The 26,668-nt window shown below is 40.9% G+C and overlaps 1 protein-coding gene and 1 long non-coding RNA gene across 6 annotated transcripts in view; both read right to left on the reverse strand.

Annotated features, from left to right (window-relative positions):
* Positions 1 to 6,288: 6,288 nt before the first annotated feature.
* On the reverse strand, positions 6,289 to 8,828 carry LOC114487485 (uncharacterized). 2 transcript variants are annotated; one of them, XR_003682622.2, is made up of 4 exons: positions 8,783 to 8,828; positions 8,422 to 8,563; positions 7,419 to 7,498; positions 6,289 to 6,646 (listed from the first exon to the last, which is right to left on the reverse strand). It is a non-coding gene; the product is annotated as an uncharacterized lncRNA (long non-coding RNA). The 2 variants fall into 2 exon arrangements; XR_003682621.2 differs by lacking the exon at positions 8,783 to 8,828 and having other exon boundaries at positions 8,422 to 8,747.
* A 3,678-nt stretch (positions 8,829 to 12,506) lies between these two features.
* Positions 12,507 to 26,668, reverse strand: part of SMAD9 (SMAD family member 9) — a 59,455-nt gene continuing 45,293 nt past the window's right edge. For 3 of the 4 annotated variants that reach the window (XM_024125859.3, XM_024125861.3, XM_055089437.1), the window contains exons 4-6: positions 25,393 to 25,614; positions 15,903 to 16,159; positions 12,507 to 12,996 (exon numbers count right to left, since the gene is read on the reverse strand). In XM_024125859.3, the coding sequence (XP_023981627.1) occupies positions 12,853 to 12,996; positions 15,903 to 16,159; positions 25,393 to 25,614 (623 nt within the window). In that variant the 3' untranslated portion in view covers positions 12,507 to 12,852. The remainder of the gene's footprint in view (positions 12,997 to 15,902; positions 16,160 to 25,392; positions 25,615 to 26,668) is intronic. The other variant, XM_055089438.1, reaches the window with a different exon arrangement.

Genomic DNA, 26,668 nt, shown 5'->3' on the forward strand with positions numbered 1-26,668 from the left:
TTGTCCTGGATGCTGGTTATGCATGTGTGTGTTCTGTTAATGAAAGTGTCAGCAAGCTATACATGTATGATTTTTGTACTTTTCAGTATATATTTTTTATTTCAGTTTAAAAAAATTTTAAGACTATTTTTCAGCTGCCCTTGCAGTTGGGTGTGGCCATGTAAGTTATAGCCAGTGGGCTATGAACAGAGATGTGTGCAACTTCCAGACGGTGCCCTGAAACAGGAGACAGGCAGCCCATTTCTCATCCTCCTCCATCCTGCTGCGTGGAATGTGGACAAAGCAGCACATCATCTGTAGACCAAATGAAGGTAATTCATTGGGAAAGCCAGAACAAGAGAAAAAGAACCTGTGTCCTTGGATGGCCTTGGGGAGCAGAGCTACTATCCTAACCTGTTTTGGACTAGGGACCTCCTGTTTTTGGACTACTACATCAAAGAGAGATGGAATTTCTTGTGTCTGCCATGGCTAGTAAGGTGTCTCTGTTATATCCAGCCAGGTCTATATCCTCAGTAATACTTTGTGTAAAGGGATTGATGAGTTGGGCATTAAAGGTTTGGCCTGGAAACCAGGAGCCTGAAATGGCAGTCTGCAGTCAGGTGACAGTATATCTCAGGACTCCACCAGCCGTGGAGGAGGAAAGACAAATTGCAAGCTTGAGCTCAGATTCATTTAGTGGAATAAGTGGCAGAAGTTAGGATGCTTTACTCTCAGGAATAGAAGCTAGAGTTCTCGCTGAACAGAGAAGAAATGAGGCCAACAGGGAATGTAGTTTTCTATGACATTGCAGAGCAAGTGTAGGAGGAATCAGAGAGCATGAGGTACTTCAGCCAGGAAACTAGCAGTATTCATTACAATGAATGAGCAACTGCCCTGATCTTTATTACACTACTCTGTAACAGCGGGTACATCAGTAACTCAAGCTCCTTCAACTCCTTGGTTTTAAGACCATTCCCAGGCTTCCACTTGAAGAGTGGGATTTGGAGGGATTGAATAAACAAGTCGGTAGGATATAATGGCAGGAAAATCACTCAGGAACGGCCCACTTCAGGGAGGAAACCCAGGGGGATTTGCTTCAGCTCATCAACCAGCAGCTCTAGAGTATTGCCAAACCTTGCTAGAAAGCGATCAGAAAAGGAAAAGGAAAGAAAGAAAACTATAAAATAGATGTTTTGCTTCAGGAGTAGTTAATCCAAATGACTGGAGAAAAAGGAGACAACCAACAAGATGGTCCTCAAAAGAGGTGTCCATCAATGACAATATTGGCCAAAAATGATAAGTGGACTACAGTTACTTAATTATGAATAGGGAAATACAAAGGGTCATAAGTAATGTTACCAAAAATTATATGTAAAGATATAATTATATGCACATGCATGTTTATATACAAAATTGGAAGTTGCAAAGGAAAATTGGGGCACTGGTAGCATGGGGTAGAAGAATAGGAGCTTCAGTGGTTGGGAGACAATATCTTTTATCAAAATATAATCCTTTGTACTGCTTGAATTTTTTTTTTTTTTTTTTTTTTTTTTTTTTTTTTTTGTGGTAGGCTATATGTATATTTTCAAATTATAGTTTTGTCCAGATATATGCCCAGGAGTAGGATTGCTGGATCATATGGCAAGTCTATTTTAGGATTTTTTTATTTTTTTTATTTTTATTTTTTTTGTGGTACGCGGCCCTCTCACTGTGGTGGCCTCTCCCGTTGCGGAGCACAGACTCCAGACGCACAGGCTCAGCGGCCATGGCTCACAGGCCCAGCCGCTTCACGGCATGTGGGATCTTCCCGGACCGGGGCACGAACCCGTGTCCCCTGCATCGGCAGGCGGATTCTCAACCACTGCGCCACCAGGGAAGCCCAGCTTGAATTTTTACCATGCACAGATTACCCTTTCAAAAATGTTTTTATTACAAACTGAAATCCTATTACAGATTGAAAACAGTAGACAGGATATGATTTTTCCTTTGCTTTCTATTTCAGTTTATAGGAAGAAATACATTTTTACTAATGAATCTTTATTTCCATATACGTAGCACTTATTTATAGTGAGATTTCCCCTCCTGGAGTTTCTTACTGTCTTTTCTGAGGCCCAAAACGTATACTTCCTTACTGGAGGTACATAATATAAAAACATGACCAGATGATACAGATTTTCTAGCACTTTATAATTTTCAAAACAGTTGTGCATACATACTTGCTCTTCACAATTCCATAATGTATGCACAACAATTATTATTTCATAGATACAGAAGCAGGCTTGCAGAGGTTAAGCTGCTTGCTCAAGATCACACAGCTCTTGGACTTAAATCTAGTAAGCAGTGTGATCCATGTACACGATCATGATGAGGCCAGTGCAGTTTGAACGTGAACTTTACTTTTACCAGTGGATGCACTGTCACTGGGCCATGAGAATAAAGCCTTTGTATATTAAGCCTTGAGTTTTAGAATGTGTTAAATGACAGATTTTATTTAAACCAACCCTAATTGTGTTACTTCAGAACACAATTTAGAAGGTACTTTCCTATGTGCTAATTCCTTTGAACCTCAGAACATGGCATGGCAAGTATTGTCCTTGTTTTTGGATGAGGAAAGAGAGAAGTGACATAAATAACAGGTCTTACTATTAGAGGCAGAGTTAAGATTTGAAGCTAAATCTTCTGTCTCCGAAAATGATGCTCTTGCCGCAGTAGAATGTTGTTGCTAAATCAGCAGCTATCACTTTTAAGTACCTAGTTTCGAAACCAGTAGGTGCTTCAGTAAAGGCTAAATTTTTAAAAAACTTTCTGTATGCACACATATATAATTTTATATAAATACAGCAGTGTAATCATATCGTATACAGGGAGGGGTGGTTTTTTTTTGGCTTTCCCCTTTTGGTCCTTTTTGTGGTTCTCCCACCGTCTTCCATGTATGTCAGCAGGGATTCTTCTTTTTTTTATGTTTGTGTAATTTTCTATAGAAACACATATATACACATTTTGCAACTGTCACTGTTACATAAAAACGTGGGTGTATTATACACATGTCAGTATACTGCTTTTTTACATACCAGTACCGTGTAGAAGGTCCCTGAGTCACTTGTGTAGCTCGAATTCATTGCTTCAGTGGCTGCAGAGCATCTCATGATGTGAATGTACCATCATATTCAATCATTCCACTGTTGGTGTCTGGTTTTCTGCCACTATGAGCAAAGCTGCAGCAAACGTTCTTGTGGTGTGTCCTTTTGTAGTGGTGTTTACTGCTGGTTCTCTGGCCTTGGGGTGGATTCTCAGGAATGGGATTGTTGGGTGGAGGGAGATCTATAGATACATGTTTCCTTTACATAGATACCGTTATATTCCTTTCCCCTAAAGAGGCTGTATCACTTCACACATGCATCAGTAACAAGGGAGAATTTCTTTTCCTCGTGTTTTTGCCAGCAGTAGGAGTTACTGTTCTTTTTTAACTCTTGCCTTTCTGATAGCTATGGACTGCTAATTGTTACACTTATTAGCATTTCCCTGAAGGCTGGTAAATTTGAGCACCTTTTCATATGCTTGTTGGCTACTTAGATTTACTCTTCTGTGAATTGCCTCGTCGTGTCTTTTGTCTATTTTTCCATTAGGCTCCTTTTTTCTACTCAGTGTGCAAAACTCTGGTGACTATTATAAAAATTAGCCCTATGTCGTTTTTATTTATTTTTTTCCACTTCTAAAATTGGTCTATTTACCTTTTTATGGTATTTCTTGCCATGCAAGCTTTCAATTTTTGAATATTTGAACATATCTGACACTTCTTTTATGGCTTCTAGGTTCTCAGTCTTGGTTTAAAAGGTCTCAATTTGGGAACTTTCAAATGACTGTTGATTTACAACTTCCTGTTTCTTTTTCTAGAGTTGGAAAATATAATTAATAATGGATATTGGAAAGTAGTCCTGATTTCCTTTGTGTAACTAATTGACATGGAAATTTTAGTGTTCTTATCATCATCACTCCCTCAGTTTCTAGCTTTCTTTAACTATGAAAATGAGTGTTATAATCATGACTACAGATGCTGTTGAATGGTACATACATAGGACCTGTATTCAGATAGCAGTTTATTTGGAGATAGGCTGAACTTTCATTTGTTTAGCAGACTTGCCTCACTATAGGAAAAAACACTGATCAAAATACTGCCTTTATTAAGTTTACAGTTAATATTTGCAAAACATTTTAGTGAGAATACTTGACATGTTTACTAATTAGGTGAGTTGATCTCATCTTCTAACTTTCCCTATTATCCTTAACATGTATTACTCCACCCTCTAAATAATCGTTTGTACTATTCTAATGCATCAGAGATAAGCTTTTTTAAAATTATTATATACTGCAGTAAACTAAGTAGATCTTTTCTCTTCATAGCTTTACCCTAGTAATATTGAAATGCATGTAGCCTTTCTTAAGGTGTGTTCACTGAGCACAGATACTGATTTTCATGAGCTATTTGTAGTTTGGGCTTAAAAGGGCCTAGGAGTATATGCAGCAGGAAAACAACAACAGAGAGCTAAGGAAAACAACCAGAAAAGATAGTTATGACTAGTGAGATTTTCTGTTTGTTTTCCTCTCTTATATATAATTGCAACTTGTGTCATATACTGTCCTCAGTTGGGGACCACTGTCCACTAATAAGATTTTACACCAGTTGCCTTTGAAAATCTAATAAGGAGCAGGATATATTAACATCAAATATTTGCACAAAAATTTATTACTATTTATTATGGTAATATATCATATTAAAATACACATACGCACCTGTACTTCACCATCGTGTTGAAGAGAACCATCTGCAGGGGTGACGGGTAATTGTGACAGCATTATTTCTTTTCAGAAAATGAGGGACCCTGAGTCTTAGAGAAATCAGTATTTTTCTAAGATCACCACAAGTTGTCTGCCAGTATGGAAACTCAAGCAGTGTCGTGCTCAGAGACCCTGTTTTCAGGCTCCTGTTATATTTGCAGAGCTGGCCTTTTCTTTCTAAAATAGCCTTCAGGACCGGGACACCTTGCCTTTTGTGCCAGTGTGTGGACTGTTGTGGCCTGGGATCTGCCTGTCCAAGAATAGCCAAGCGTTCCTCTCTTATCCAGGTACCTGTCTCTCGTCGTACGTTCAAATGCTATGTTACCGTGTTTCCTGTGTCTCTTCTATTTCTTATTCACCTCTCCAGTGCCAGCAACAATCAACATTGCCCTTTGCTTCCTAGTCCCAGACATTTGCTACCTTTAAATGGGGTTTAAAGTCCATCCAGGACCTCACTCTCTTGAACACTTCCTGCTTTGTTAGCAATTGGAAAATGACCACATCCTCTGCCCAGGCCAGGCACCACCCATTCCAAAGGGCAATGAAAATTTAAAACAGAGATGCACAGAGTAATTCTCAGGTACCCAGTTTGGAGAGGAAGGCGGGGTGCTTTCTGACCAGCAGAGCTCTAGGCTCTCTGGACTCTTCTCTGGCCACAAGATAAAGGTCAGAGGCTGGGACCACCACAGCGGTGCTGGGAACAGCAGTATCCTCAGAGGCCAGTGCTGCCTTACTGCCTGCACTGTACCCTCGCTGGTCGCTGGGAAATGTCATAGCTCACTTCTGGTGTTAATAGGAGGTGGGAATTGAATGCTTTACCTGTAGCAACCAAACTGGCAAGTCTTCCCACATGGTCTGGGAAAGAGAAGTATTTTGAACAGAGATCTCTTAAACAGCAGTTTCACTGGCAGAGCAAATGGAGCCGGGGTACTGTTCAGAACCAGAGTAGCTACCATATCATAAATTGTAGGTGCTTCCACTGGTCAGGACGGCCATCATCAGAAAATCTACAAACAACAAATGCTGGAGAGGGTGTGGAGAAAAGGGAACCCTCTTGCACTGTTGATGGGAATGTAAATTGATACAACCACTAGAGAACAGTATGGAGTTTCTTTTAAAAACTGAAAATAGAGCTACCATACGACCCAGCAATTCCCACTCCTGGGCATATACCCTGAGAAAACCATAATTCAGAAAGACACATGCACCCCAATGTTCATTGCAGCACTATTTACAATAGCCAGGACAGGATAAGAGAGGAATGCTTGGCTCTTCTTGGACAGGCAGATCCCAGGCCACAAGGGTCCATGCACTGGCACAAAAGGTAAGGTGTCCTGGTCCTGAAGGCTATTTTAGAAAGAAAAGGCCAGCTCTGCAAATATGACAGGAGCCTGAAAACAGAGTCTCTGAGCACTTAGGAAGCAACCTAAGTGTCCATCGACAGATGAATGGATAAAGAAGATGTGGCACATATATACAATGGAATATTACTCAGCCATAAAAAGAAATGAAACTGAGTTATTTGTAGTGAGGTGGATGGATCTAGAGACTGTCATACAGAGTGAAGTAAGTCAAAAGAGAAAAACAAATACCATATGCTAACACATATATATGGAATCTTAAAAAAAATGGTTCTGAAGAAACTAGGGGCAGGACAGGAATAAAGACACAGACGTAGACAATGGACTTGAGGACATGGGGAGGGGGAAGGGTAAGCTCGGACAAAGTGAGAGAGTAGCATGGACATATATACACTACCGGATGTAAAATAGCTAGCTAGTGGGAAGCAGCCGCATAGCACAGGGAGATCAGCTTGGTGCTTTGTGTCCACCTAGAGGGGTGGGATAGGGAGGGTGGGAGGGAGACACAAGAGGGAGGGGATATGGGAATATATGTATATATATATATAGCTGACTCACTTTGTTATACAGCAGAAACTAACACACCATTGTAAAGCAATTATACTCCAATAAAGATGTTAAAAAAAATTGTAGGTGCTTCAAACACGCATGCCTGTGCTTTGTGATGAGAAGCTACTCCCACCTGAGGCTCTGGATGAAGCAAAGAAAAAGTTTCATCAACATTCCACACGTTTATGACTAGTTATCTAGCACACCACCCCAAAGCAGAGTGGCTTACCATAATCACCTTCCTGCCCAACCCACAATGTTAAGGGTTGGCTGAGCTTAGCTGAGGGGTTCTCGTGGTCGGGCTTGGGGTGTCTCCTAAGGCTGCATTCAGATGGGAGTATGGCTATGGTTGGTACATTCAATACAGCTTCTCATCCTCCAGAGCAGGGCTCAGCTAACTGGGACACCCCACCCCAGGCCAGATCCAACCAGCAGCTCATTTCTGTACTGCTACAGGCTAAGAACAGTTTTTACAGTTTTAAATGGTTGAAAACAAAAGAAAATCGTCTCATGATGTGAAAATTATATGAAATTCAAATTTCAATGTCTATAAGGTTTCATTGGAACACAGCCATGCCCATCCACTTACATATTGTTTAGGGTGGCTTTTGCACTGCAATGGCAGAGTTGAGTAGTTGTAACAGTCACAAAGGCCACATGGCCTGCAAAGCTTGATAGAAAAAGTCTTCTTACCCCTACTCCTGAGCCTCTCTCCACAGGCATCTTCATTAAACATCACTGGGTTATTTTTAGAATGTTTAGTTTTCTTCTTTCTAAATGATGAGGTTAGAGAAGATTTAGCCTGTCACTTGCAAACATTATCTCCAAATAACATAATGCAGGTGTGAGTAATTTCTGGCTTAAAAAAAAACAAACCTGAATATAATTTTCATTATATTTACTCCATTTAACATCATCTTTCAGATTGCTGGAGTAAATCTGAGGCCATACATAACATTTTTATCAGATGCATGCAAATAATGGAATCATCAGTGATCATACAGAGATAAACTTTCAGAACTGTTACCTTTTTTATACTCCTTGTTAACTTGTTACATCAGAATTCCTATGCATCTTGTCTTTGCTCAAATTCACATTTTGAAAATAAGTGCTTAGAATAAAAACAATTTTAACAGTTTAACTGTCAAAGCTATCTTCCCTTGCTACTGCTGTGCAGCTGAATATTTGCAAACTAAATCATAAGCATGCTTCTCATCCCCACCAGCTGCAGCATGGTCACTGGACATGTAATTGAAGGCTTGCAATTATTTTTATTTTGAAGAGAAGAAATTAAATAATTGCTGATTTTAAAAAAGGAGAATGAGACAAATACCATTTCTGCCTTTATAATGTGAACCCCAAATGCCTTTCTAAACAACAGCTGGAAAATGCTGAACACAAATAGATACAATCCTTGCCCTTAAAAAGCTCCCAGCTTCATAGAGATGGAGGGACAAGAAAATAGTATGGTGCAGGAATTGATAACTGACCGTCGATGAGCATAAATTATGATGGGTGCACAGAGATCAGGCACCTAGTCTGGTTTAGAAATGTCTGGGAGACTTGCTAGGGGAACTGATGGGAAGGAAGGCAAGGTGGATCAGCCCAGAAGCTTTCCTGGGTACCCATCCAGGGCCTGAGAGAGGTGTCATTGCTTGGTCCCCTGGCAACCTGTCACAACTGATAGCACACTGACCTTTATTGGTTTACTTGTTCATTTCCTCCACAGATGATAAGCTTCTTTAAGGCAGAAACTGTGTTGTCATTGCCATCTATGGTGCCTGCCTGGTAGTAGCTGATGCACAAGAATCGTCTAATAAACGAATATGTGGAAGTTCCTAGGATGATGAAAATATTCCTTCTCTTAGATGGGCTAATGTTTAAAGACAGTATTTTATGTCTATACAGTGATATATTTTAAAATCTGTACTAGTTAGTGGTTGAAGTGCCAATACCAAATTTTGGTTGCAAGAACAGGGTCATGAAAGATGGGAGATGCAAAGACAAGCAAGACACAAACACTGCGTTCCATAAACTTACAACTTCATAATCCTCACCTGTATCGAACCAGAATAGCTTGTCTTTCATCTGTTTACATTTTGGAACTCCACAAAATATTTGACTAAAGGGCTCCATTTCTTTAAAAAAAATAAAAAAAGGAAAACTTTGATCAAGTTAAGGCGGCTAAGTTTTCTCAAAATATTTACATATTTAACCCCCTCCGTTTACAGGCTGGAAGGAAATTTAAATGGAGGGAATAGAACATTTACATTTTTAGATATGTTCATATTCCTCCTGGATTTATCTTAGTTTTTCCTCAGTTGCCTTCTTTAGCACCTTTCTAATAGGTAATATATAGCAATGTACAGATGTATGCAGTAATAAAATTGTTCATTCTCTCCTACATACTGTAATATCACTTAATATCCAGAAAAAGCTTCTATGCATATCCTTTCTAAAATTACTGCAAAGTATCTTCAAAGTTCTATATTCTTTTCTATTTTATATATGAATATATTTTCTATTTTATATATAAATGTGAATATGTTAATCCCAACCTCCTAATTTATCCCTCCCCGCAAGGTTCTATATTTAATGCCAGTTATTCTGAGGTGTTTAATTCAAAACTGTTACCTAATTTCTCTATAGGATGTTGGATTTCAGAAACATCCTATTTTCAAAGGATGGTTTAAGATCATCTTAAGGACGCATATTCAAGAAATCCTTCTATGACGTTTGCAGGGAAAAATGAGCCAAAAGACACATAGGTACAGTATTCTTTATTATAAACAATCAGGTAACAGTGTAAGTGTGCATTTGAAGGATAATTGAAGCCTACCTACAATAATCAAAAACATTACTTAAATAGAAATAGTTTCTTTTTTGTTGGTTTGTTTTACATTAATTTGAATTTAACATATGCCAGGATCACCTAATCTTGTCATATAGTTCAGTTGTTAAATCCTTAATAGGAAAAGATGAAATTTGGAATGCATGTTATATTTTGCTTTATTTGTTGACTATATATACCAAATATTCAGGACATACTCAAAGTTAAGCAGGTGCTTAAAGTCTAGCAAGTGTTACTTATAAAATGCTTTTGTTGCTGTGATGGGGGTATTCAGTTCCTTAGAAGACAATGAAAAGGAAATTCTAAATGCTAGGTTGTTGTACAGCTTTTCCTGATTTATACTGAGTGTAAAAAAAAGAAAAGAATAACAAAACATAAATGTATTGAGAAGTGACATCTTAATAGTTCCAAAGCACTGGCAGGTATTAAAATATCATCTAACTAAAACAAACTTTTCACATCTCAAATTTTTAACAAAAAAACACTAAAAACAGGCTTGAACAACACCATAAATGTTCTGGGTCTTGTGAGCAGGCCAGATGTTGTTATTCTCTATTGCACATTCCTTGTCTGTGGCAACCTTAAACATGTTTGGCTGATGCAATTAATGGCTTAGCATGTCCACTTTGCTCACTATCCTATAAAAGAATGCTATGACATTTTTTGGATTGTCTATCTCAAGGATTGAATGCTAAATGAGCACATTTAGAAGTTTGAAATCAAATACTGCATTACTATTTTTAACAATTCTTGCCAGCAAAAATGTTAAAAGGCTGATTTAAAATGTGACTCTTAACAGTGACTGAAGGATTAACTTCTCATCAATTCTAAATTCTCTGAATTTCACAGTTCTTAATAAAGGCTTCTGGTGAGATAGGACTGGTAATGACGCATATGTACCACTTTAATCATTTAGTTTTTGAAGAAATAATTTGGATTCACCGGAATATTTTGTCCTGGTTTCCCAAAGCTGCATGAAAATTCAATGCATTTTTTCATGTCATTTATAAGCAACTAGTACCAATTAATCCTGTAAAGGTATAAGATTACCAGAGGAGGAGTTTGACCACTGATGGAGAGATTCACAAAGCTGTGTTTGCTCTCTGGAGCCCAAACCACGTGTACCTAATGCTCTTTCATGCAACAGTACTTGTATGAGGATGACTTCACCATATTAATGCCTTTTCCAAGAAAAGGGGAGATGGGGAATTATTGGAAAATAGGGAAGCGAAAGGAGAAAAACCCAATTTTGAGACACAGAAGAAAAGTAGCATTTATCCAAGGAAGTCTTCAACCATTACTTGATTGCTCAGAAGAGAAGGGAAATCAGCTGCAAAATAGAGATAATTAAGAAGTCAATTATACTTTTTTTCAAGCATAAGAAAGATTGCATGGTTTGTTTTAAAAGTTCTTGAAACATAAAGATGATTCTACAAACAGATTTACTCTTAAGACTCTCAGCTCCAGAGGGCTGGGATGGGTCTCTTGTTTACATTCGATTCCACAGTACCTAACATTGTGCCAGGCACATACGTAGTTGATGAACCAATATACTACGGAGTTTGCTAAACACTAAATGGACCACCTAGCTTTAATGTAAAATGTAATATTTTCTATTGTATATAGGGAAGCTTCTATTAGGTAACACTAGTTATTACAAGAGGTGACAGCAGTAGCTCACACATACATCTTTTTCACATGATCATTCCTACCTTGAATACAATTTAATGAGAAACAACTACTATGCACTAATGCTAGAAAGAGTTGAGACAGAATGTATAAATGAAGAAACCTCCTGGATCACTGCAGTACCGTCTGTTACAAGCATAATTACCTTCTTAAATTACACATTTTAAAAAGGGTGTGAAATATTTTTCCAAGCAATGCAGTGTTTAGTGGGTGGGAATTATATATGTATGAAAGTACCTAGGAATTTGGGAATTTTTCCTCTCTTTATCATCCAAGGGTAAATAAGAACAGGTTTTGATGTTGTGGATACATTTTTTAAAATGTCCTGTTATTCAGGACCACTGTTCCTCAGAAATGATAGGGATTGTGAAATTATTATCTTACTTGGGAAGTTATTTCCAGGTATGAAGCTTTAGTTTTAGAAGAGGCTACCACATATGACCAGCAGATCATTTAATCAATAGAGACACTAAGTTAAATAACTCAAATTTGATCCCAGCAGTGTGTCTAGATTTTCTCAAAGGCTTCACCACTGTTTGAGTCATCTGTGAATAGTTAATATTTGCCAACATGTGAGGAAAATGTGGCAAAAGGCATGCCCTCACCTAGAGACTTTGAACGTGGGAATGTGGGAAGGCATAAGTAAACAGGGTGCTTTTGTCCAATGCTCTTATTTTACTGCTTCCGCACACAGGACTGAGTTACATACACGGCCGTAGAGCTCACTGTGCAGACTCAGAAATCTGCAGAGCTGCCTGACATGAATCACCAGGAAAACAGGAACCTGAGATTTCCTATGTGGAAAGCAGGCATCTCCGTGGGTGATTCTCAGACTAAGTTCTGGTCTTATTTTGCAGTGGGGGGATATAGCTCATTTCATGCTATTTTCATATTTATTAGACTCATTCTTTTTTTTTTACAGTGGTAGATAATGAGGCAACATGACTCTCAGCTTCACAGTTTCTTTCTTTTCCCATCACAGTTTAATTTGTTTAAAATGTACCGTTCATATCAGCACAGTAGTCCAGCTATAGGTATTTCAACTTCAGAAATAAAGTTTATGTGACTTACCTTACATAACTGATTTTACAAGCTTGATTTTTTTTTTTGGCCAGTAGCACTAACAGTGAAGTTATTTAAATTTTATGGGTTTGATAGCTTTGTTTTGTCCTAAAGTGTTATTTGCTCTAGTGCTGCTAGTACCTGATTTTTGCTACGTAAACAGTTTTAATATTTTTCCAGATTGGCCATACAACATGCCTTACATGACATGGTGGACTAAAGCTGCCTTTATTCTACCAACACCCTTCAAATACTGTTCCTACAGTTGCCTCTCATTTGTCCTCTCCCACAAAAGAAGCTGCTGCTTATTAGAGCGTAGGCACAAAAAAACCTGCTTTTCTAATTGCACTGTACTGGCATCAGGTTAACTAGAAAGCACAAAACAAATGGTGATACAAAATGTGAACAGTATATATTATATGTATTTACACATGTACTTAGAAACTTCAGTTAGTTGCAAATCTGAAATGATATACTGCCTGCAATAGCATCTATCCTATAGAAATGTGGATGAAGACAGGACTGTTAAGACACTGAAGAAATCGGGTTGTGTGGAGAGCCCATTTGAGTCAGAACTTTGTCCAACCACTGCAGTGGTCCATGAAGGTGAATCTCAATCCAGCAGGGCGTGCTCGTGACATCCTGGCGATGATACTCGGCTCCCCAACCCTGAAAAGCAAAAACGGAGCCGAGTGATTGTGCCAGACTTTACAGGCAGCCTTCAGAGACCCCAGCAGGCCCGGTGGACACAGCCCACCCAACCCGGGGCAGCTCCTGGGACCTGAGAACGTGAACTCTACGTTCCTGCAAGTACAGGACGACTTTTGCATCAACCAGATACCCTGAGTCCCCATCCATGGTTTCCTCCTGGGTTCATAACTAAATTCATGGACCTAGAGAGGGCCTGGGTTCTAGCCATGCCGGCGTCCCTGGCAAATCACTTCCTCTTCCACAGGGAAAGGAGCTTGAACTCATGTTCACCCCCTTAATGCTGAAGACCCATGTTTTGTACAAAATGGTTGCTCACTACAGACCAATGACTGGATCTGAACGTTGTAAAGCGAGGGCTGAGGGTGCCCTTGGTTATTCAGGATTGATGAACAAAGCTTGTTTCTCCTCTCCCCCCGCTGGCTCACTTCTGGCAATTTGCCATTTGTGACCATCCATAGGAGAGACAGTAAAAATAAAGATAATAAGTTTAGTCAATATCCATCACCTCACATGGTTGCAATTTTTTCTTGTGATGAGAACTTGTACATTTCTTTACACTGATCATCTGTAGTTATATTTGCTAGGGATTTATGTTTTTAAAAGTCCCTGCAATATAATAACAGTTTATCTTCTGTGAATTGTGTAGTTTTATGAATTTAAAGGTTACATATCTGAGAAATACATCTTGCTGATCTTAGGAAAATAAGATTTCTATGCAAGCTTATGTTACAGTGAAATAATTACATCTGAGATATTGGCATTTCATCCTAATTTGAAAAACAGGCCTAGAAAAAAGTTAACTGCACGTCAAATGGTTGTTCGTTAATGGCAATTTAACGCCCTCTGCTGGCTCTGAAGCATCAAAACGTCTGAAAAGATTTTCAGGTATTTAATTTTAATTGCCTGACCGTGTGAAAATACTTTTAAAGCTTAACAGTAAATTTGAATAAAACTGCTTTGTCACCATGAAAGAAATAGATTCGAGAAGTCATTTTTTCCATTGGAAACTCTATTCTTATTTTTAAAATAATTACTAAAATTATATATACAATAAAGACATAATGGACTTCCCTGGTGGTGCAGTGGTTAAGAATCCTCCTGCCAATGCAGGGGACACCAAGGGTTCGAGCCCTGGTATGGAAGATCCCACATGCTGCGGAGCAACTAAGCCCGTGCACCACAACTACTGAGCCTGCGCTCTAGAGCTCGCAAGCCACAACTACTGAGCCCGTGTGCCACAATTACTGAAGCTCGCGTGCCTAGAGCCCGTGCTCTGCAACAAGAGAAGCCACCGCAATGAGAAACCCGCGCACCACAACGAAGAGTAGCTCGCCGCAACTAGAGAAAGCCTGCGCACAGCAACAAAGACCCAACGCAGCCAAAAATAAATAAATAAATAAATTTTTTAAAAAAAGTATAGAAAAACAGGACACATTTTTCAAGATAATTTTAAAGGATTAATAAATAAATTTTACTTTGAAAAAACCTTGAACAAGCCATACTGATTCCTTGGATGAATATATGACAATGGGAAAACTGCGTACATATACTCAGTTTGATAAACAAGCTCAGATTTGGAAATATTAGAATTATTTGCAAGTGCTTTGTGAGGGATGAAATAGCAGACGATGAAACTGAGGTCTTTAGCTTCAACGTGCAAATCCAGTTTTTTTCCTTCCCGCTAAGTAACTTTTCCTCCGTTCTCCAACCTTCACATCAATTTTAATAAGATCTAATTTGATAAATTCAACAAATATTCATAAACAGAACATCTACTGCTGTCTCAGAATTAATCACAACCCCCATAATGTTTCTATCCCAATTTGTTTATACCTTTATAAACAGCACTTAATCCATACTATCTTGTATTAGAGTCAGTTCTGTTTTGTAGCTTATTTATAAATATGACTGCTCCATTTGCCTGTATGCTTTGTAAGAGTAAGGAGAGTGTCTTATTTGATTCAGGTAAATTCACCAGCATTTACTGAGTGACCATAGATGCTCAGCAGTTTGAGGGATGGAAGAATCTCTGTAGCATTAAGTCCTATACAATTAACATTGTCACTTTATCTTATGCGTTAAAAAAAAAATCAGATAACTATCTTAACTTGGTTTTCCTCCAAAAGTAATATGCTTAAGAATTTTCTTAAAATTGCTAAACAAGAGATTTCATACTCATGGAGGAGCTCTTCCAAAAAACAATTGACATATATACACTACCAAATGTAAAATAGATAGCTAGTAGGAAGCAGCCGCACAGCACAGGGAGATCAGCTCGGTGCTTTGTGACCACCTAGAGGGGTGGGATAGGGAGGGTGGGAGGGAGACGCAAGAGGGAGGAGATATAGGGATATATGTATATGTATAGCTGATTCACTTTGTTGTACAGCAGAAACTAACACACCGTTGTAAGGCAATTATACTCCAATAAAGATGTTTAAAAAAAAAAGATAGCATAGCTACCTTGTTTGATCAGTTGTTAGTTAGGGGAGCAGGGATTTGATTTGAAATCTGTTTGCTTACAAAGCTCATGCTTTTCCCAGTTAAGCTGCTGATCAGGAAAATTGTACATTGTTTGGTAAAATTTGGACTCTGTAGTTTCCCTACTCTTGATGTTACCTGTAGGTAGAATTTTGACTTCTAGGATATTGTTCGTTTTACTTTTACTGTAAAATTTATAATAAAAATTTAAATTAAATTTGTATTTACTTTAAAAAAAAACAAACAATTAGAGTGCCCCCCTCCGCCCCCCGGCAAACTGCTGTCTACTTGCCCTGGCTGTCTAACTGCCACGTCAACCAAAGAGTGCTTTTGGTTTTATTTTTCATTTTCCATCTTACAATTGGGAAGCAAGCACTCCTTACCTTGACAAAACTCATCCGGATGGTGCACATCTTAGTCAACTCATAAACGACTTCAAATCCGTGATGGACAGACTGGGCGAGCAGCTGAGCGAACAGCTGGTTGTTGAAGATCTTGAGGCTGCAGCCGCTGGGGATCTTGCAGACGGTGGCCGGGTGAAAGCCGTGCTGATAGTTGCAGTTCCGGCTCTGCACAAAGATGCTGCTGTCACTCACACACTCGGCATAGACCTCTCCCCCGACGTAGTACAGATGCACGCCTACGAGGCAAAAACAGTCTTCCAACACCAGCACCGACTTTCGCTTGGATTTATCACCCTTCCCTTCTCATCCACCTCTGTAACCTCAAGAGATGTGACTATCAACTGTGAGGTTAATTTTAATATCACCAATCATTGATTAGTAGCACACGTGCCCCAAGGGCTGACTTGATTTAATTATCATCTATATTTTTTCCATGAGTCCATTTAAAAGTGGATTGCAACCCAGGTTTACGATCAGCACCAAGAACACAGAAGTAGGCTCTCGTGTACTACTGCCATCACTTGCTCCATCTCACGCTTGTTCCTTCTAAAATGAAGATCTCATAATATTAGATGCAAAATAAATACATAATGCAGAACACATCCAAAAAAAAAGAACTGGACACAGATAGTACCATGGTAATACTTAGGTGCATACACTAAACCTACTTCAGAGGGAACAATAAATGAAGTTTAAATTTTATTTCACCAACAATTATAAATCCATTTATCTTAATAAATACCTGAGAGACCCATTTTATTTTAAAGCTTATCACCTACAGTTATAGGTCATAGAAACAATGCCTCTTTTTACCTACAAACAGTGAAATTTGTGCCACGTTTTCAGATAAAATATAAAAACACAATCAAAATGTAGTTTATGCTACTTTACCTCACATTCCTAGAGCTGAAAGGCAAAGCATCCTGAGAACGCTGCTGCTCAAAGTGAATTTCAGCTGTTGCTTTCCCTCCAAACGTCTGGGTTTAAGATTCCACATAAATTTATAACAAGGGACTGCGGTTAGATGAGGTGAAGATGTTCTAGTCTAGTGAGTATGCAATACCAGAACAATTGTTCCCCAACCTTTTAGCAGAAACAAAATGCCCCAGCACTAAGTGTCAACACAATTGTAAATACAATCACTGTGCAGTGGCAAGGGGTTTGTAGAAATGATCCTGAATGTACTTACAGTGATAGATTTTGGATCTTTTAAAAATAAAAATAAAACATTTAAAAGTAATAGAACTGAAGACCTCCAGGGGTTCTCAGACCCTGGTGTGTGTAACTCTGCATTTAGGAAACATTTCGGACACAGCCGCAGCAATGGTGGCACTTCTGCGTTATACTTCCCGCCAGCTTTATGGCTTCCTTTTCCGATCTCCTTTCCCTTAATACAATTTTAGAGAAGAGTGGTTTTCAGTATTATGTATCCCAACCACAGACTCCAACACAGTCTGAAGAAATGGACCCAGGGTCACAATGATAAAGCACAGCTCTTGATATTCAGGCCAAGGTTCCCCTCTCAGCTCCTAGATCAGACCAGCTCCCCCTCCTCTTCTCAGCCTTCCTCTCCCTTTTCTTCCTCATCTCCATCATTCTTTCCCCTAAACGGCCCGGGGTCTGACACCCGTGGCCCTGGCCGTGAGGAGAAGGCAGAAGGGCTGTCCTATTTAGCTGGGACATAGTTACTTGGCTGCAGCGACATGTTGGAGGTTAGGCAGGGGCAAATCCAAGCAGACGCCCTTTAAAAACTCCCAGGGGGAAGGCCTGCCTCTGGGGTAGCTGTGAGTTTTTTCAAAGTGAGAGCAAGCAGGTGGTAAAAGAGCCAGAACATGAGGCTGCTAAGTGTTTAGTATGTCTTTGAGTTGAATGACCTTCAAATATATAATCCTCCCAGAACCTATTAAGGAGAACAGATTTTTGTTATCTGACTCAGGTGTTTATTTAGGGGAGGATTTCCAGTCCTGTTACAAAGTCTTATCCGCAGCCACAGACATGCTGGCAGAGCATGGAAAGCAGAGAAGAGACTGAACAAGGAGGCAGTAGTTTAGCATCCTGAGCGCGAAGAGGGGGCAGAGCCAACAGGATGCACCCGCAGAAGCCCGAGCGAGGCCTCAGTACCGGGACCGGCGGGAATTCAACCCCACTGCGAAGGGGCTGGATTTGGGCTAGAGACAGCGGCGTCGAAGGAGTCAAGTAAGCAAGGGATTTTAGTTGCATCCATTTGACAGGCCAGAAGAGTGGCTTCAAACCACATGTGTGACATGCTAGATCGCCATAGAGAATAGTGAGCAGTAAGGATAAACGCCCAAAGAAGGTGCTACCTGAGACGAGAGAGAAGCCCGGCGACGGGGTCCTTGGGCAAGTTGAACCCACACCTCGGACTACCTCTCTTCTCGGGCTGCATCTTTCTTCATCTGAGTTTTCCATCTGTGTTTGCCTGCACCCACCCTTTAGGAGATTAGGGAGTCTGGAGTCCTGTGTGGTGGTTAATTAGGACTCTTTGGACTTGATTTGGATCTGCTGAGTCAGGCTGCAGGTCGGTCCCTTCTGGCATCTTCTGCAGCCTTGAACGACAGAGATGATGGAGGGGAGGAGGGAAGGACAGCGGCTTAGTTAGGCTGGTGAGTGGGTTCCAATGCTGTGGAACGTACTAACAGTCAGAGGGGGACGTCCCAAAGTGGAAGGAATATGCATGGATCCCCTCCAGAGTGGGAGTTGGGGTGGGGAAAGGATATCCCTGCAGAAAGTAGATCTCATCACCCCACAGCCCAGCTCAGAGAACCCTGATGCCTCTCCACTCTGCTTGGAAAACACCCTGAACTTATGAGCACAAACTCAACACCTTCCCTGGAGTTTGTAACTGATATTCCCCTTGGCTTTGCTGCCCTCTCTTCTGCACAACTATTTTATTTTATTTTTTTCCCATTAAAAAATGCACTATTTATTGAAACACAAGTGAATTATCCAACTAATCGCTGTGAAGAAGTGTAATCGTACTGACTTAGAAACTCTATGAAATGCAGGGTGACATTCTTTTGAGTCCAGGCCATCTAAAGTAAGATCAAGATTTCAGAGAAACCCAAAGGCAAAGGGCCTCACCAGTCTTTACTCCCCATCAAAGATGCACAACTATTTTAAAATCTGGCTGACTGACAGGATCCTCTGGAGCTTGAAGAAAGTGCATATTTCTGAGGGTAATCAATGATGATACTCTCAGAAATTCCTTATGTAGTTAGACATATACTTAAATATATGGGAGAAAGGATACGAGGTCTGAGATTTGCTTCAAAATACTCTTGTAAAAATACTGTGATGGGACAGGGGAAAAGAATGGTACAGAATGGACTCATTATTGAAGCTGGAGATGGTCATATGAAAATTTATTACATGACTCTACTTTTGTGTAAGCTTGAAATTTTCCAAAATAAAAAAAATTTTAATGTATGATCAAAAAATAATATAAAAGTAAAGATTTCCAGATCTACACCGGGGCTTTGGTCCAGAGGATGGAGGTGGGCCCGCCCAGGACACTGCCTGCAGCTGTGCACTGCACAAACCCAGGGTGTGCCTCAGTCTTCCGAGATTTGTACAGTTATTAGAAGACTCCTCCAGCAGATGGCAGTAACTTCTCTTGAGAAATGGGTTCCTTCCAATTCACACAAAGCCACTTCTGGGCTGGTAGCAAAATCAGTCCCCTAAAGCTATACTTGGAAGACTAAGTCTCTCTGGACAATATGATGAACAAGCAGCTTTGGTCCCAACTGACCTACACTGAATGCCCACTGTGCACTCACACACGTGGTGACTCTGCCAGGGTGGGTGAACTGTGATGCTTTCTCTCTCTCCACTACTTCAGTGACCTCCGCATGCCTGGACATGCCCGGTCCCACCCCATCTTCACAAGAGCAACAAAACCCACTAGAGGAAATTTATAAAATACAGAGATGCAAAGAAAAAAGATCAGCCACAAATCCACAGCCCAGAAATATTCAAAGCTAATATTTGTCATATACCTTTCAGTCTTTTATGTGCACATTTTAAACAAAATTAGGATCATCCTCTACAGGATCTTTTATAACCTTTTTTCACGTATTAAAATAGTGTGAACATTTTCTCATGATATGAAGTATTCTGCAATGCCCTGTGTAATAACTGCAACAGTATGACATTCTGTGTTAAAATTTTTTAGGATTTGCTTTTTCAGGGATGAGAAACCTTATACACATTCAAAGGCAGAATGGAAAGGACATTTTGAGACTGGGAAACTAAATCCATTGGGAAAGAAGCAATCCAAAAATCACCCTGAGGACTTCCCTGGTGGCGCAGTGGTTAAGAATCCGCTTGCCAATGCAGGGGACACGGGTTCGATCCCTGGTCTGGGAAGATCCCACATACCGCGGAGCAACTAAGCCCGTGCACCACAACTACTGAGACTGTGCTCTAGAGCCCGTGAGCCACAACTACTGAAGCCCGCGCGCTTAGAGCCCATGCTTGGTAAGAAAGAGAAGCCACCACAATGAGAAGCCCGCGCACCACAACGAAGAGTAGCCCCTGCTCGCTGCAACTAGAGAAAGCCTGCGCACAGCAAGGAAGACCCAACGCAGCCAAAAATAAATAAATTTATTTTAAAAAAAATCACCCTGAGGTGCAGACCCTCCTTCTAAGGAACTGACAAACCACAAAAACCCTTGCCTCAGGATAATTCCTTTCATAAAACATGGAAGCATTACTAGGAGCCCATGCTTGGTAAGAAAGAGAAGCCACCACAATGAGAAGCCCGCGCACCACAACGAAGAGTAGCCCCTGCTCGCTGCAACTAGAGAAAGCCTGCGCACAGCAAGGAAGACCCAACGCAGCCAAAAATAAATAAATTTATTTAAAAAAAAATCACCCTGAGGTGCAGACCCTCCTTCTAAGGAACTGACAAACCAAACCCTTGCCTCAGGATAATTCCTTTCATAAAACATGGAAGCATTACTAGGATTCTACAGAACAAGCTGAGATGTGCAAGAAAATAAAGATTCATTAAAAGGTGAAAAACTAATTCCAAAAGCAATTCAGTGATTTGGAATCTATGATAATTATGTTCGGGGAAGGTCTTGGTTTGCCTGGGTAAGTTCAATCCCTAGGGCTAATGCCTCAGGAATTATAATTACCCACTCCTTCTCTCATGAGAGGAATAACAGCCAGCAGCCAGGACATACGCAGCATGTCTGCAGTTGCAAAGGAGAAACCTGCCCGTCCTGCTCCAAATGTCCTTTCACGCCAAGAACCCGGCACAGGCTCATTACGAGGGTCAATGGCTCTGACTTCAGTTACAGCACAAATTGTAGGTGCTCAGAAATGACAGTGCTATTGATTAGGATTATATTAAGTTGTGCATTTCTAAGAAATATAATCCAACCTCAATGACCTTAAGAGCAGCACACATATGTCCATGCAGTCCATTCAAAACTGCGGTTTTCCTCATTATTTGGAAATCGGGGCCATCCTAAAAGCCACTCTAAAAAAGCAGGCATGTTTTATACTCCAGTGATCCAAACTGGCTATTACGTCACTCCCAAAACATCAGGAAATAACCTTTGCTTTATTTTGCGCAGTCACAGATAGGTATGATATGTCAGCAGTTCTTCATCTTTTTTTCTGTAAAGATCCTTATAATCCTCTGCTGGAGCTCTGTGTAACTCAGTGAGGTACTCCTTTTCTAGAATATTCTTGTGGGGAAAACACAAAATCTTCTCTGATTTACATTTTTAAAGTAAATCACTGTAAAATTTCATCACTTTAGTACAATGAGGGCCTTATTTCAAGATCTCAGAGGTGATTCTGACATACCATGCCTGCAGCATATGATAAGTATTTTCATTCCATATCAAAAGATTCAACTCCTCAAGTGCTGAACTAAGAGGGGTGCCAAGATGAAAAAGCAGGAGGGTCCCTCCCCTCCAGCGGAAGGGAGCGACTGGACCTTACAGACAGAGCCATGGGTGCAAACCCACATCACTCGTGGGACCATGGGTACGCCGCTGAATTGTCTGAGCTTCCATCGCCTCATCCATAAAATAGGACTAAGAAATCCTAACTCGTAGGGTGACAATAAAAATAATATGAGTAAGAGTCTGCCAGGGTGCCTCACACACATTAGGGAAAATCAGTGGGGGCAGCTATCAGTCATTTGAAAGAGTTCAAGTGGCCTGCCTGGTCTTCAAGGAAGAATATGGACAGACTTCATGTAGAATGCACCCTTCCAGGTTCTTTGAAGCCCTGCCTCTGACACTGAAGCAGCAGCCCCGGCTATTCTAGTGCTAACTAGCCTACGGCTATTTAAAGCACTTGGCTAGAGAGGTCAAAGCAATAGATTTGTTACTGCTGTAAGGACACAAATAAAGGCTTGGTACCAAGCCTGCTGCCTCACAGTGCATTGCATTAGATGGAAAGCAGGATGAAAGCGCACGGGTGAGTCAGCATAAACCATCACCGCCACAGAAAACAACTTAAAGTAAGTACATGCACTGCTGACCGGTGGTGTCATGAACTTCCTTTAGAGGACCAGCCATCTTCCCTAACTTAAGTGGCAAGGAACACAAACCGGAAGTGACCTCAAAGCAACTGATAACTAGAGGGGAGAAATGGCCCATCATTGACCATAATAAAAAGATTTTTTTTTGTAGATACCTTCCACCCTTGCCCCCCCACCCCCACAGTCTCATCTCGATATAACAGCCAGGGGATCCTTTTGAAGTGAAAACTCAGATCTGTAAACTCCAACTTAACTCCATCTTCCTATGTCACACAGGCAAAGTTAAAGCACTCTGCATGGCTTCTAGGCCCTGAGACCTGGTCCTGTCCCCTCTTCTCCTATGACGCTCCACTCACTCTGGCGTCCCTGCTATACCTCACTATGCCAGGCAGGCTTCAGGGCCTGTGTACCTGCTGTTTCCCTTTGCTTGGAAAGCATTCCCCACTGGTACCCACACTGTCGATTCCCTCTTTAGCTCTCGGCTCAGATGTCACCTCCTTAGGAAGCCTGCCCTGGCTACCCTCCCCATTCCCTTCCCCTCCTTTGTTTTTCTCTGGACAATTATCATTTGACGTGTGTGTGCGCGCGCATGCGTGTATTATTACTTGTTTGTCTTTCCTTAGTTGTAGGTAATCCACGAAGCCAGGGATTTTTGTTTTGTCTTGTTTGTTTCCCACTGCTGCATCCCTAGTGGCAGAACGTCTGGCTAAGATTAAATGCTCAATAAATATTTGCGAGATGAATGCACAGCTGTGAAGTCTGACTGTCTCTAGTAACTAACTCCACAGAACATGTTAACTTATTCACTAACCTCAAGGTGCATTTGGCTGCAAACTTACTCAGGCTGGTGGTCCAGGAAGCCACACAGCTCAGAACCAGACAATCCACGGGGGCCCCTGAGAGAGAGCCCCCTGACCTCACAGAAAACGAATAGCTCTTGCTTTGAAATATTCCATGCCATGCTTTATGGCATGGCTTGTAACCCCTTAAAAAAATTATCTTTTCACATTAGGACAATTCCAAAGCAGCTTTCTGAGAAAATTGAGCCTTTGCCTTGGGGACCATGTTGAGGGTAGAGTGCCCTTCCATCCAGGTGAGCATTTCCTAGGCTTGCTGGTTTTTGTAACTGGTCACCAGTCCTGGTTCTTGCTCCTGTGTTTTTTTTTTTTAACCCTGTGGATTATCTCTCAGTTACTAACATGACACCAACCCTCCACATCTGTCCATCCACATCAGCAGCACCTTGAACAAACTACTTGCAGAAAGTTTCCCAGAAGGTGTTTAACAGTCCTTGCATATTTTAATTCTATTTGTAGATCAAGTGGCACAAGTAGAAGTCTAATATGCAGACCAATCTGTAAAGCCCTTTAGCAAACAGCTCTACAACATTACGTTTTAACGTTCTTCCTTTAGATTTCACCTGAAGATTCTTATAAAAATCATTTAAAAGTAAAACCATACCTGAGATATTTAAGATTTCAGTCAAAATATTACTTCCTTTGAGGAATGACTGTTTCCTCCTTTGGGATAAAAGTTACATTACAGATTAAGTTTCCTTTTTCTGACCTCCAGAGGAAAAGTTTAATCACAATCACAATGGTTACAATTACAATGGTAACTCTTGGAGATGACATACGTGTATTCTTCTCTCCCACTCACCCCCAGCTGATTTTCTATTCTTCATTTATCATTTCACTGTAAAGGTTTCTTGTAAGCCACCTCAAAGCTACTATGGAAAGATACAGGATAAAATAAACAGAAAGTAACTTTTGCCATTAAGAGTCAACATCAGCGAAGGAACTCAGCCTGTCTCTAGTCAATGGTCTGTAGGTTTACAACAGGAGACATTTAGGAGGTACGTTAGGAAGAATACAGGAAGCATCATAAGTGAAATAATGAATCTCCCCTGGAAATTTGAAATAAAAGGCTCGTGGCTACTTCCCAAGGTGGTATAAGTGCTAGCCGGGGAGAGAAAAGATCAAATGACTCTGAAGGTTCTTTACACCTGTGATTCCAGAGTAGAACAGTGGACAACCAGGCACCATTCAGACACTGCCAACTATTCAAATAGAAAAGAAAAGAACTTAAAATCCTCAACGAGGCCTCATGCTCAGCTGGGATTGACCATGCCAATGAGACAGGCTCCAAAAGCATCACAGCCAGACCCCAGTGAGGCCTGTGCTTATTTGGCTGTCGTAACAATGCCTGGACACAAGAGAACCCCAATCACCCACCAAAGGCTTCCTGACATTAATAAGTCAACGATTTTTTAAACTGCCTAGCTTCTCAGTCTCTAAAGGTAACTTCACCTGATATAAATAATCATCCAGCCAGAACTCCTCTTCTTCAGAAGTTATCCTATTTAGCATTTCAGGCAATTCAAAAATAATTCATAATACTTCTCTTCAATAATATCATCCTGGGACTTCCCTGGTGGTCCAGTGGTAAAGAATCTGCCTTCCAATGCAGGGGATGCAGGTTCGATCCCTGGTTGGGGAACTAAGATCCTACATGCCGTGGGGCAACTAACCTTGCGTGCCACAACTACAGAGCCCACGTGCCCTGGAGCCTGCATGCCACAATTTGAGAGAAAAAACCCGCATGCCACAGCTAGAGAGAAGCCAGCATGCCGCAACTAAGACCCAATGCAGCCAAATAAATAAATGAATAAAAATAATAATTTTATCCTGTCTTCATATTTATCATCTTGTTCGTCTTCCTAATACCCACCCTACGCCACCCCCCAGGAGATGGTGTGCCGACCTCAGAGGTAGAGACACTAAGGTTACAAAACCTCCCATGCTTTTCCCAACAACATCCCCAGAACGGTCTCCCAGCCAAGCCCTGGGATCACCCCACTAGGTCATGCAGCCAATCCATGGCTTGTTTCTATTTCCACGTTTTAGCTCAGAAGAATATAGGAAGGAACTACATATTTGCTTTTACCCTTTCCTATGTGTCTTCTGGTATTTTCTATTGTTGAGTTTCTGTTTACATTAGAAAGCAGTCCGAGACAGAATCTGTTCCTGTTATTTGAAGGGTCTGTGAATCCATCAATAAGCACACTTCGGGAGGAAGCCTGGAACGTCTCCCCAACACGGTTGTTCAGTTCATAGTAGGCGACTGAGCACCAGTGCTGCGGCTCCTCGTAGCAAACTGGCCGAAAATCTGAAAGAAAACGGACCAGACAGGACGTCACTACCGCCACACTCGTGCCTCCCAGCTCACGACTCCACCGGGAAACTGCCGTTATCGCTGTTCACCAGAAAGTTGGCTGCAAGACCCAGCAGGCTGCTGTGTGATCTTTACAAACCTGCCTCTTTCACGGAAGCTGTTGGCAGGTAGCTCATCTGGTCCACGTACCTGTGCACAGGGGCCACCGTCCTTGTGATTCTCCCATGGTTGGAGGCTTTGTAAACATGTTTACTAGAATTGAGGGGCCAGGCACAGCGATATGAGTGGATCCATGTAAACTTCATCCCCCCGAAAGGAAACACAGCTAAAAGGAAGCTGCCAGGTCACCTCATCTTTACAGATGACGGCATCTTACTGTTGCAGTGCCAAACCGAATCCCCGTGGCAAAGAGTATCCTTTTCTAACGACCTAAAGCTGAAAAAAATTTGTCCAAATATGTAAAAATCAAACCAAAAACACTGCATAGGATTTTATTTAAGAAAGAAAAAACAATGTCCACATAGACTCACATTCTCCTTTGTGTACATATGGATAATTATGGCATAAAAGTATTTTAAAGGGAGAGGTCTATTTCATTAGGAAACCCATGAATGTTATGTTTTCACCCCAAATTTTTCAAAGTTAAGTTGTCACTAACCCAAATTTGGAGGTTTTTTTTCTTCGCCACTCACACTCTTTCTCTGCCTTTCTATTGATTATAGTATCTTTCTTTTCTTTGAATATTCTAGTAATTCTTGTGTCTAGAGTGTGTTCCTATATGCACTAAAATATGAACTTACAAAACAGATAAATTAGGGGGTTATTATTTGATTTCCAAATGGAGCTTCACTTATGAAAGAATTCCCTCTGAGATACTTTATTTATTTATTTATTTATTTATTTATTTATTTTGTGGTATGCGGGCCTTCCTCTGCTGTGGCCTCTCCCATTGCGGAGCACAGGCTCCGGACGCGCAGGCTCAGCGGCCATGGCTCACGGGCCCAGCCGCTCCGTGGCATGTGGGATCCTCCCAGACCGGGGCGCGAAC

This window comes from Physeter macrocephalus, chromosome 13 (assembly GCF_002837175.3).
Source record: "Physeter macrocephalus isolate SW-GA chromosome 13, ASM283717v5, whole genome shotgun sequence".
Classification (NCBI taxonomy): domain Eukaryota; kingdom Metazoa; phylum Chordata; class Mammalia; order Artiodactyla; family Physeteridae; genus Physeter; species Physeter macrocephalus.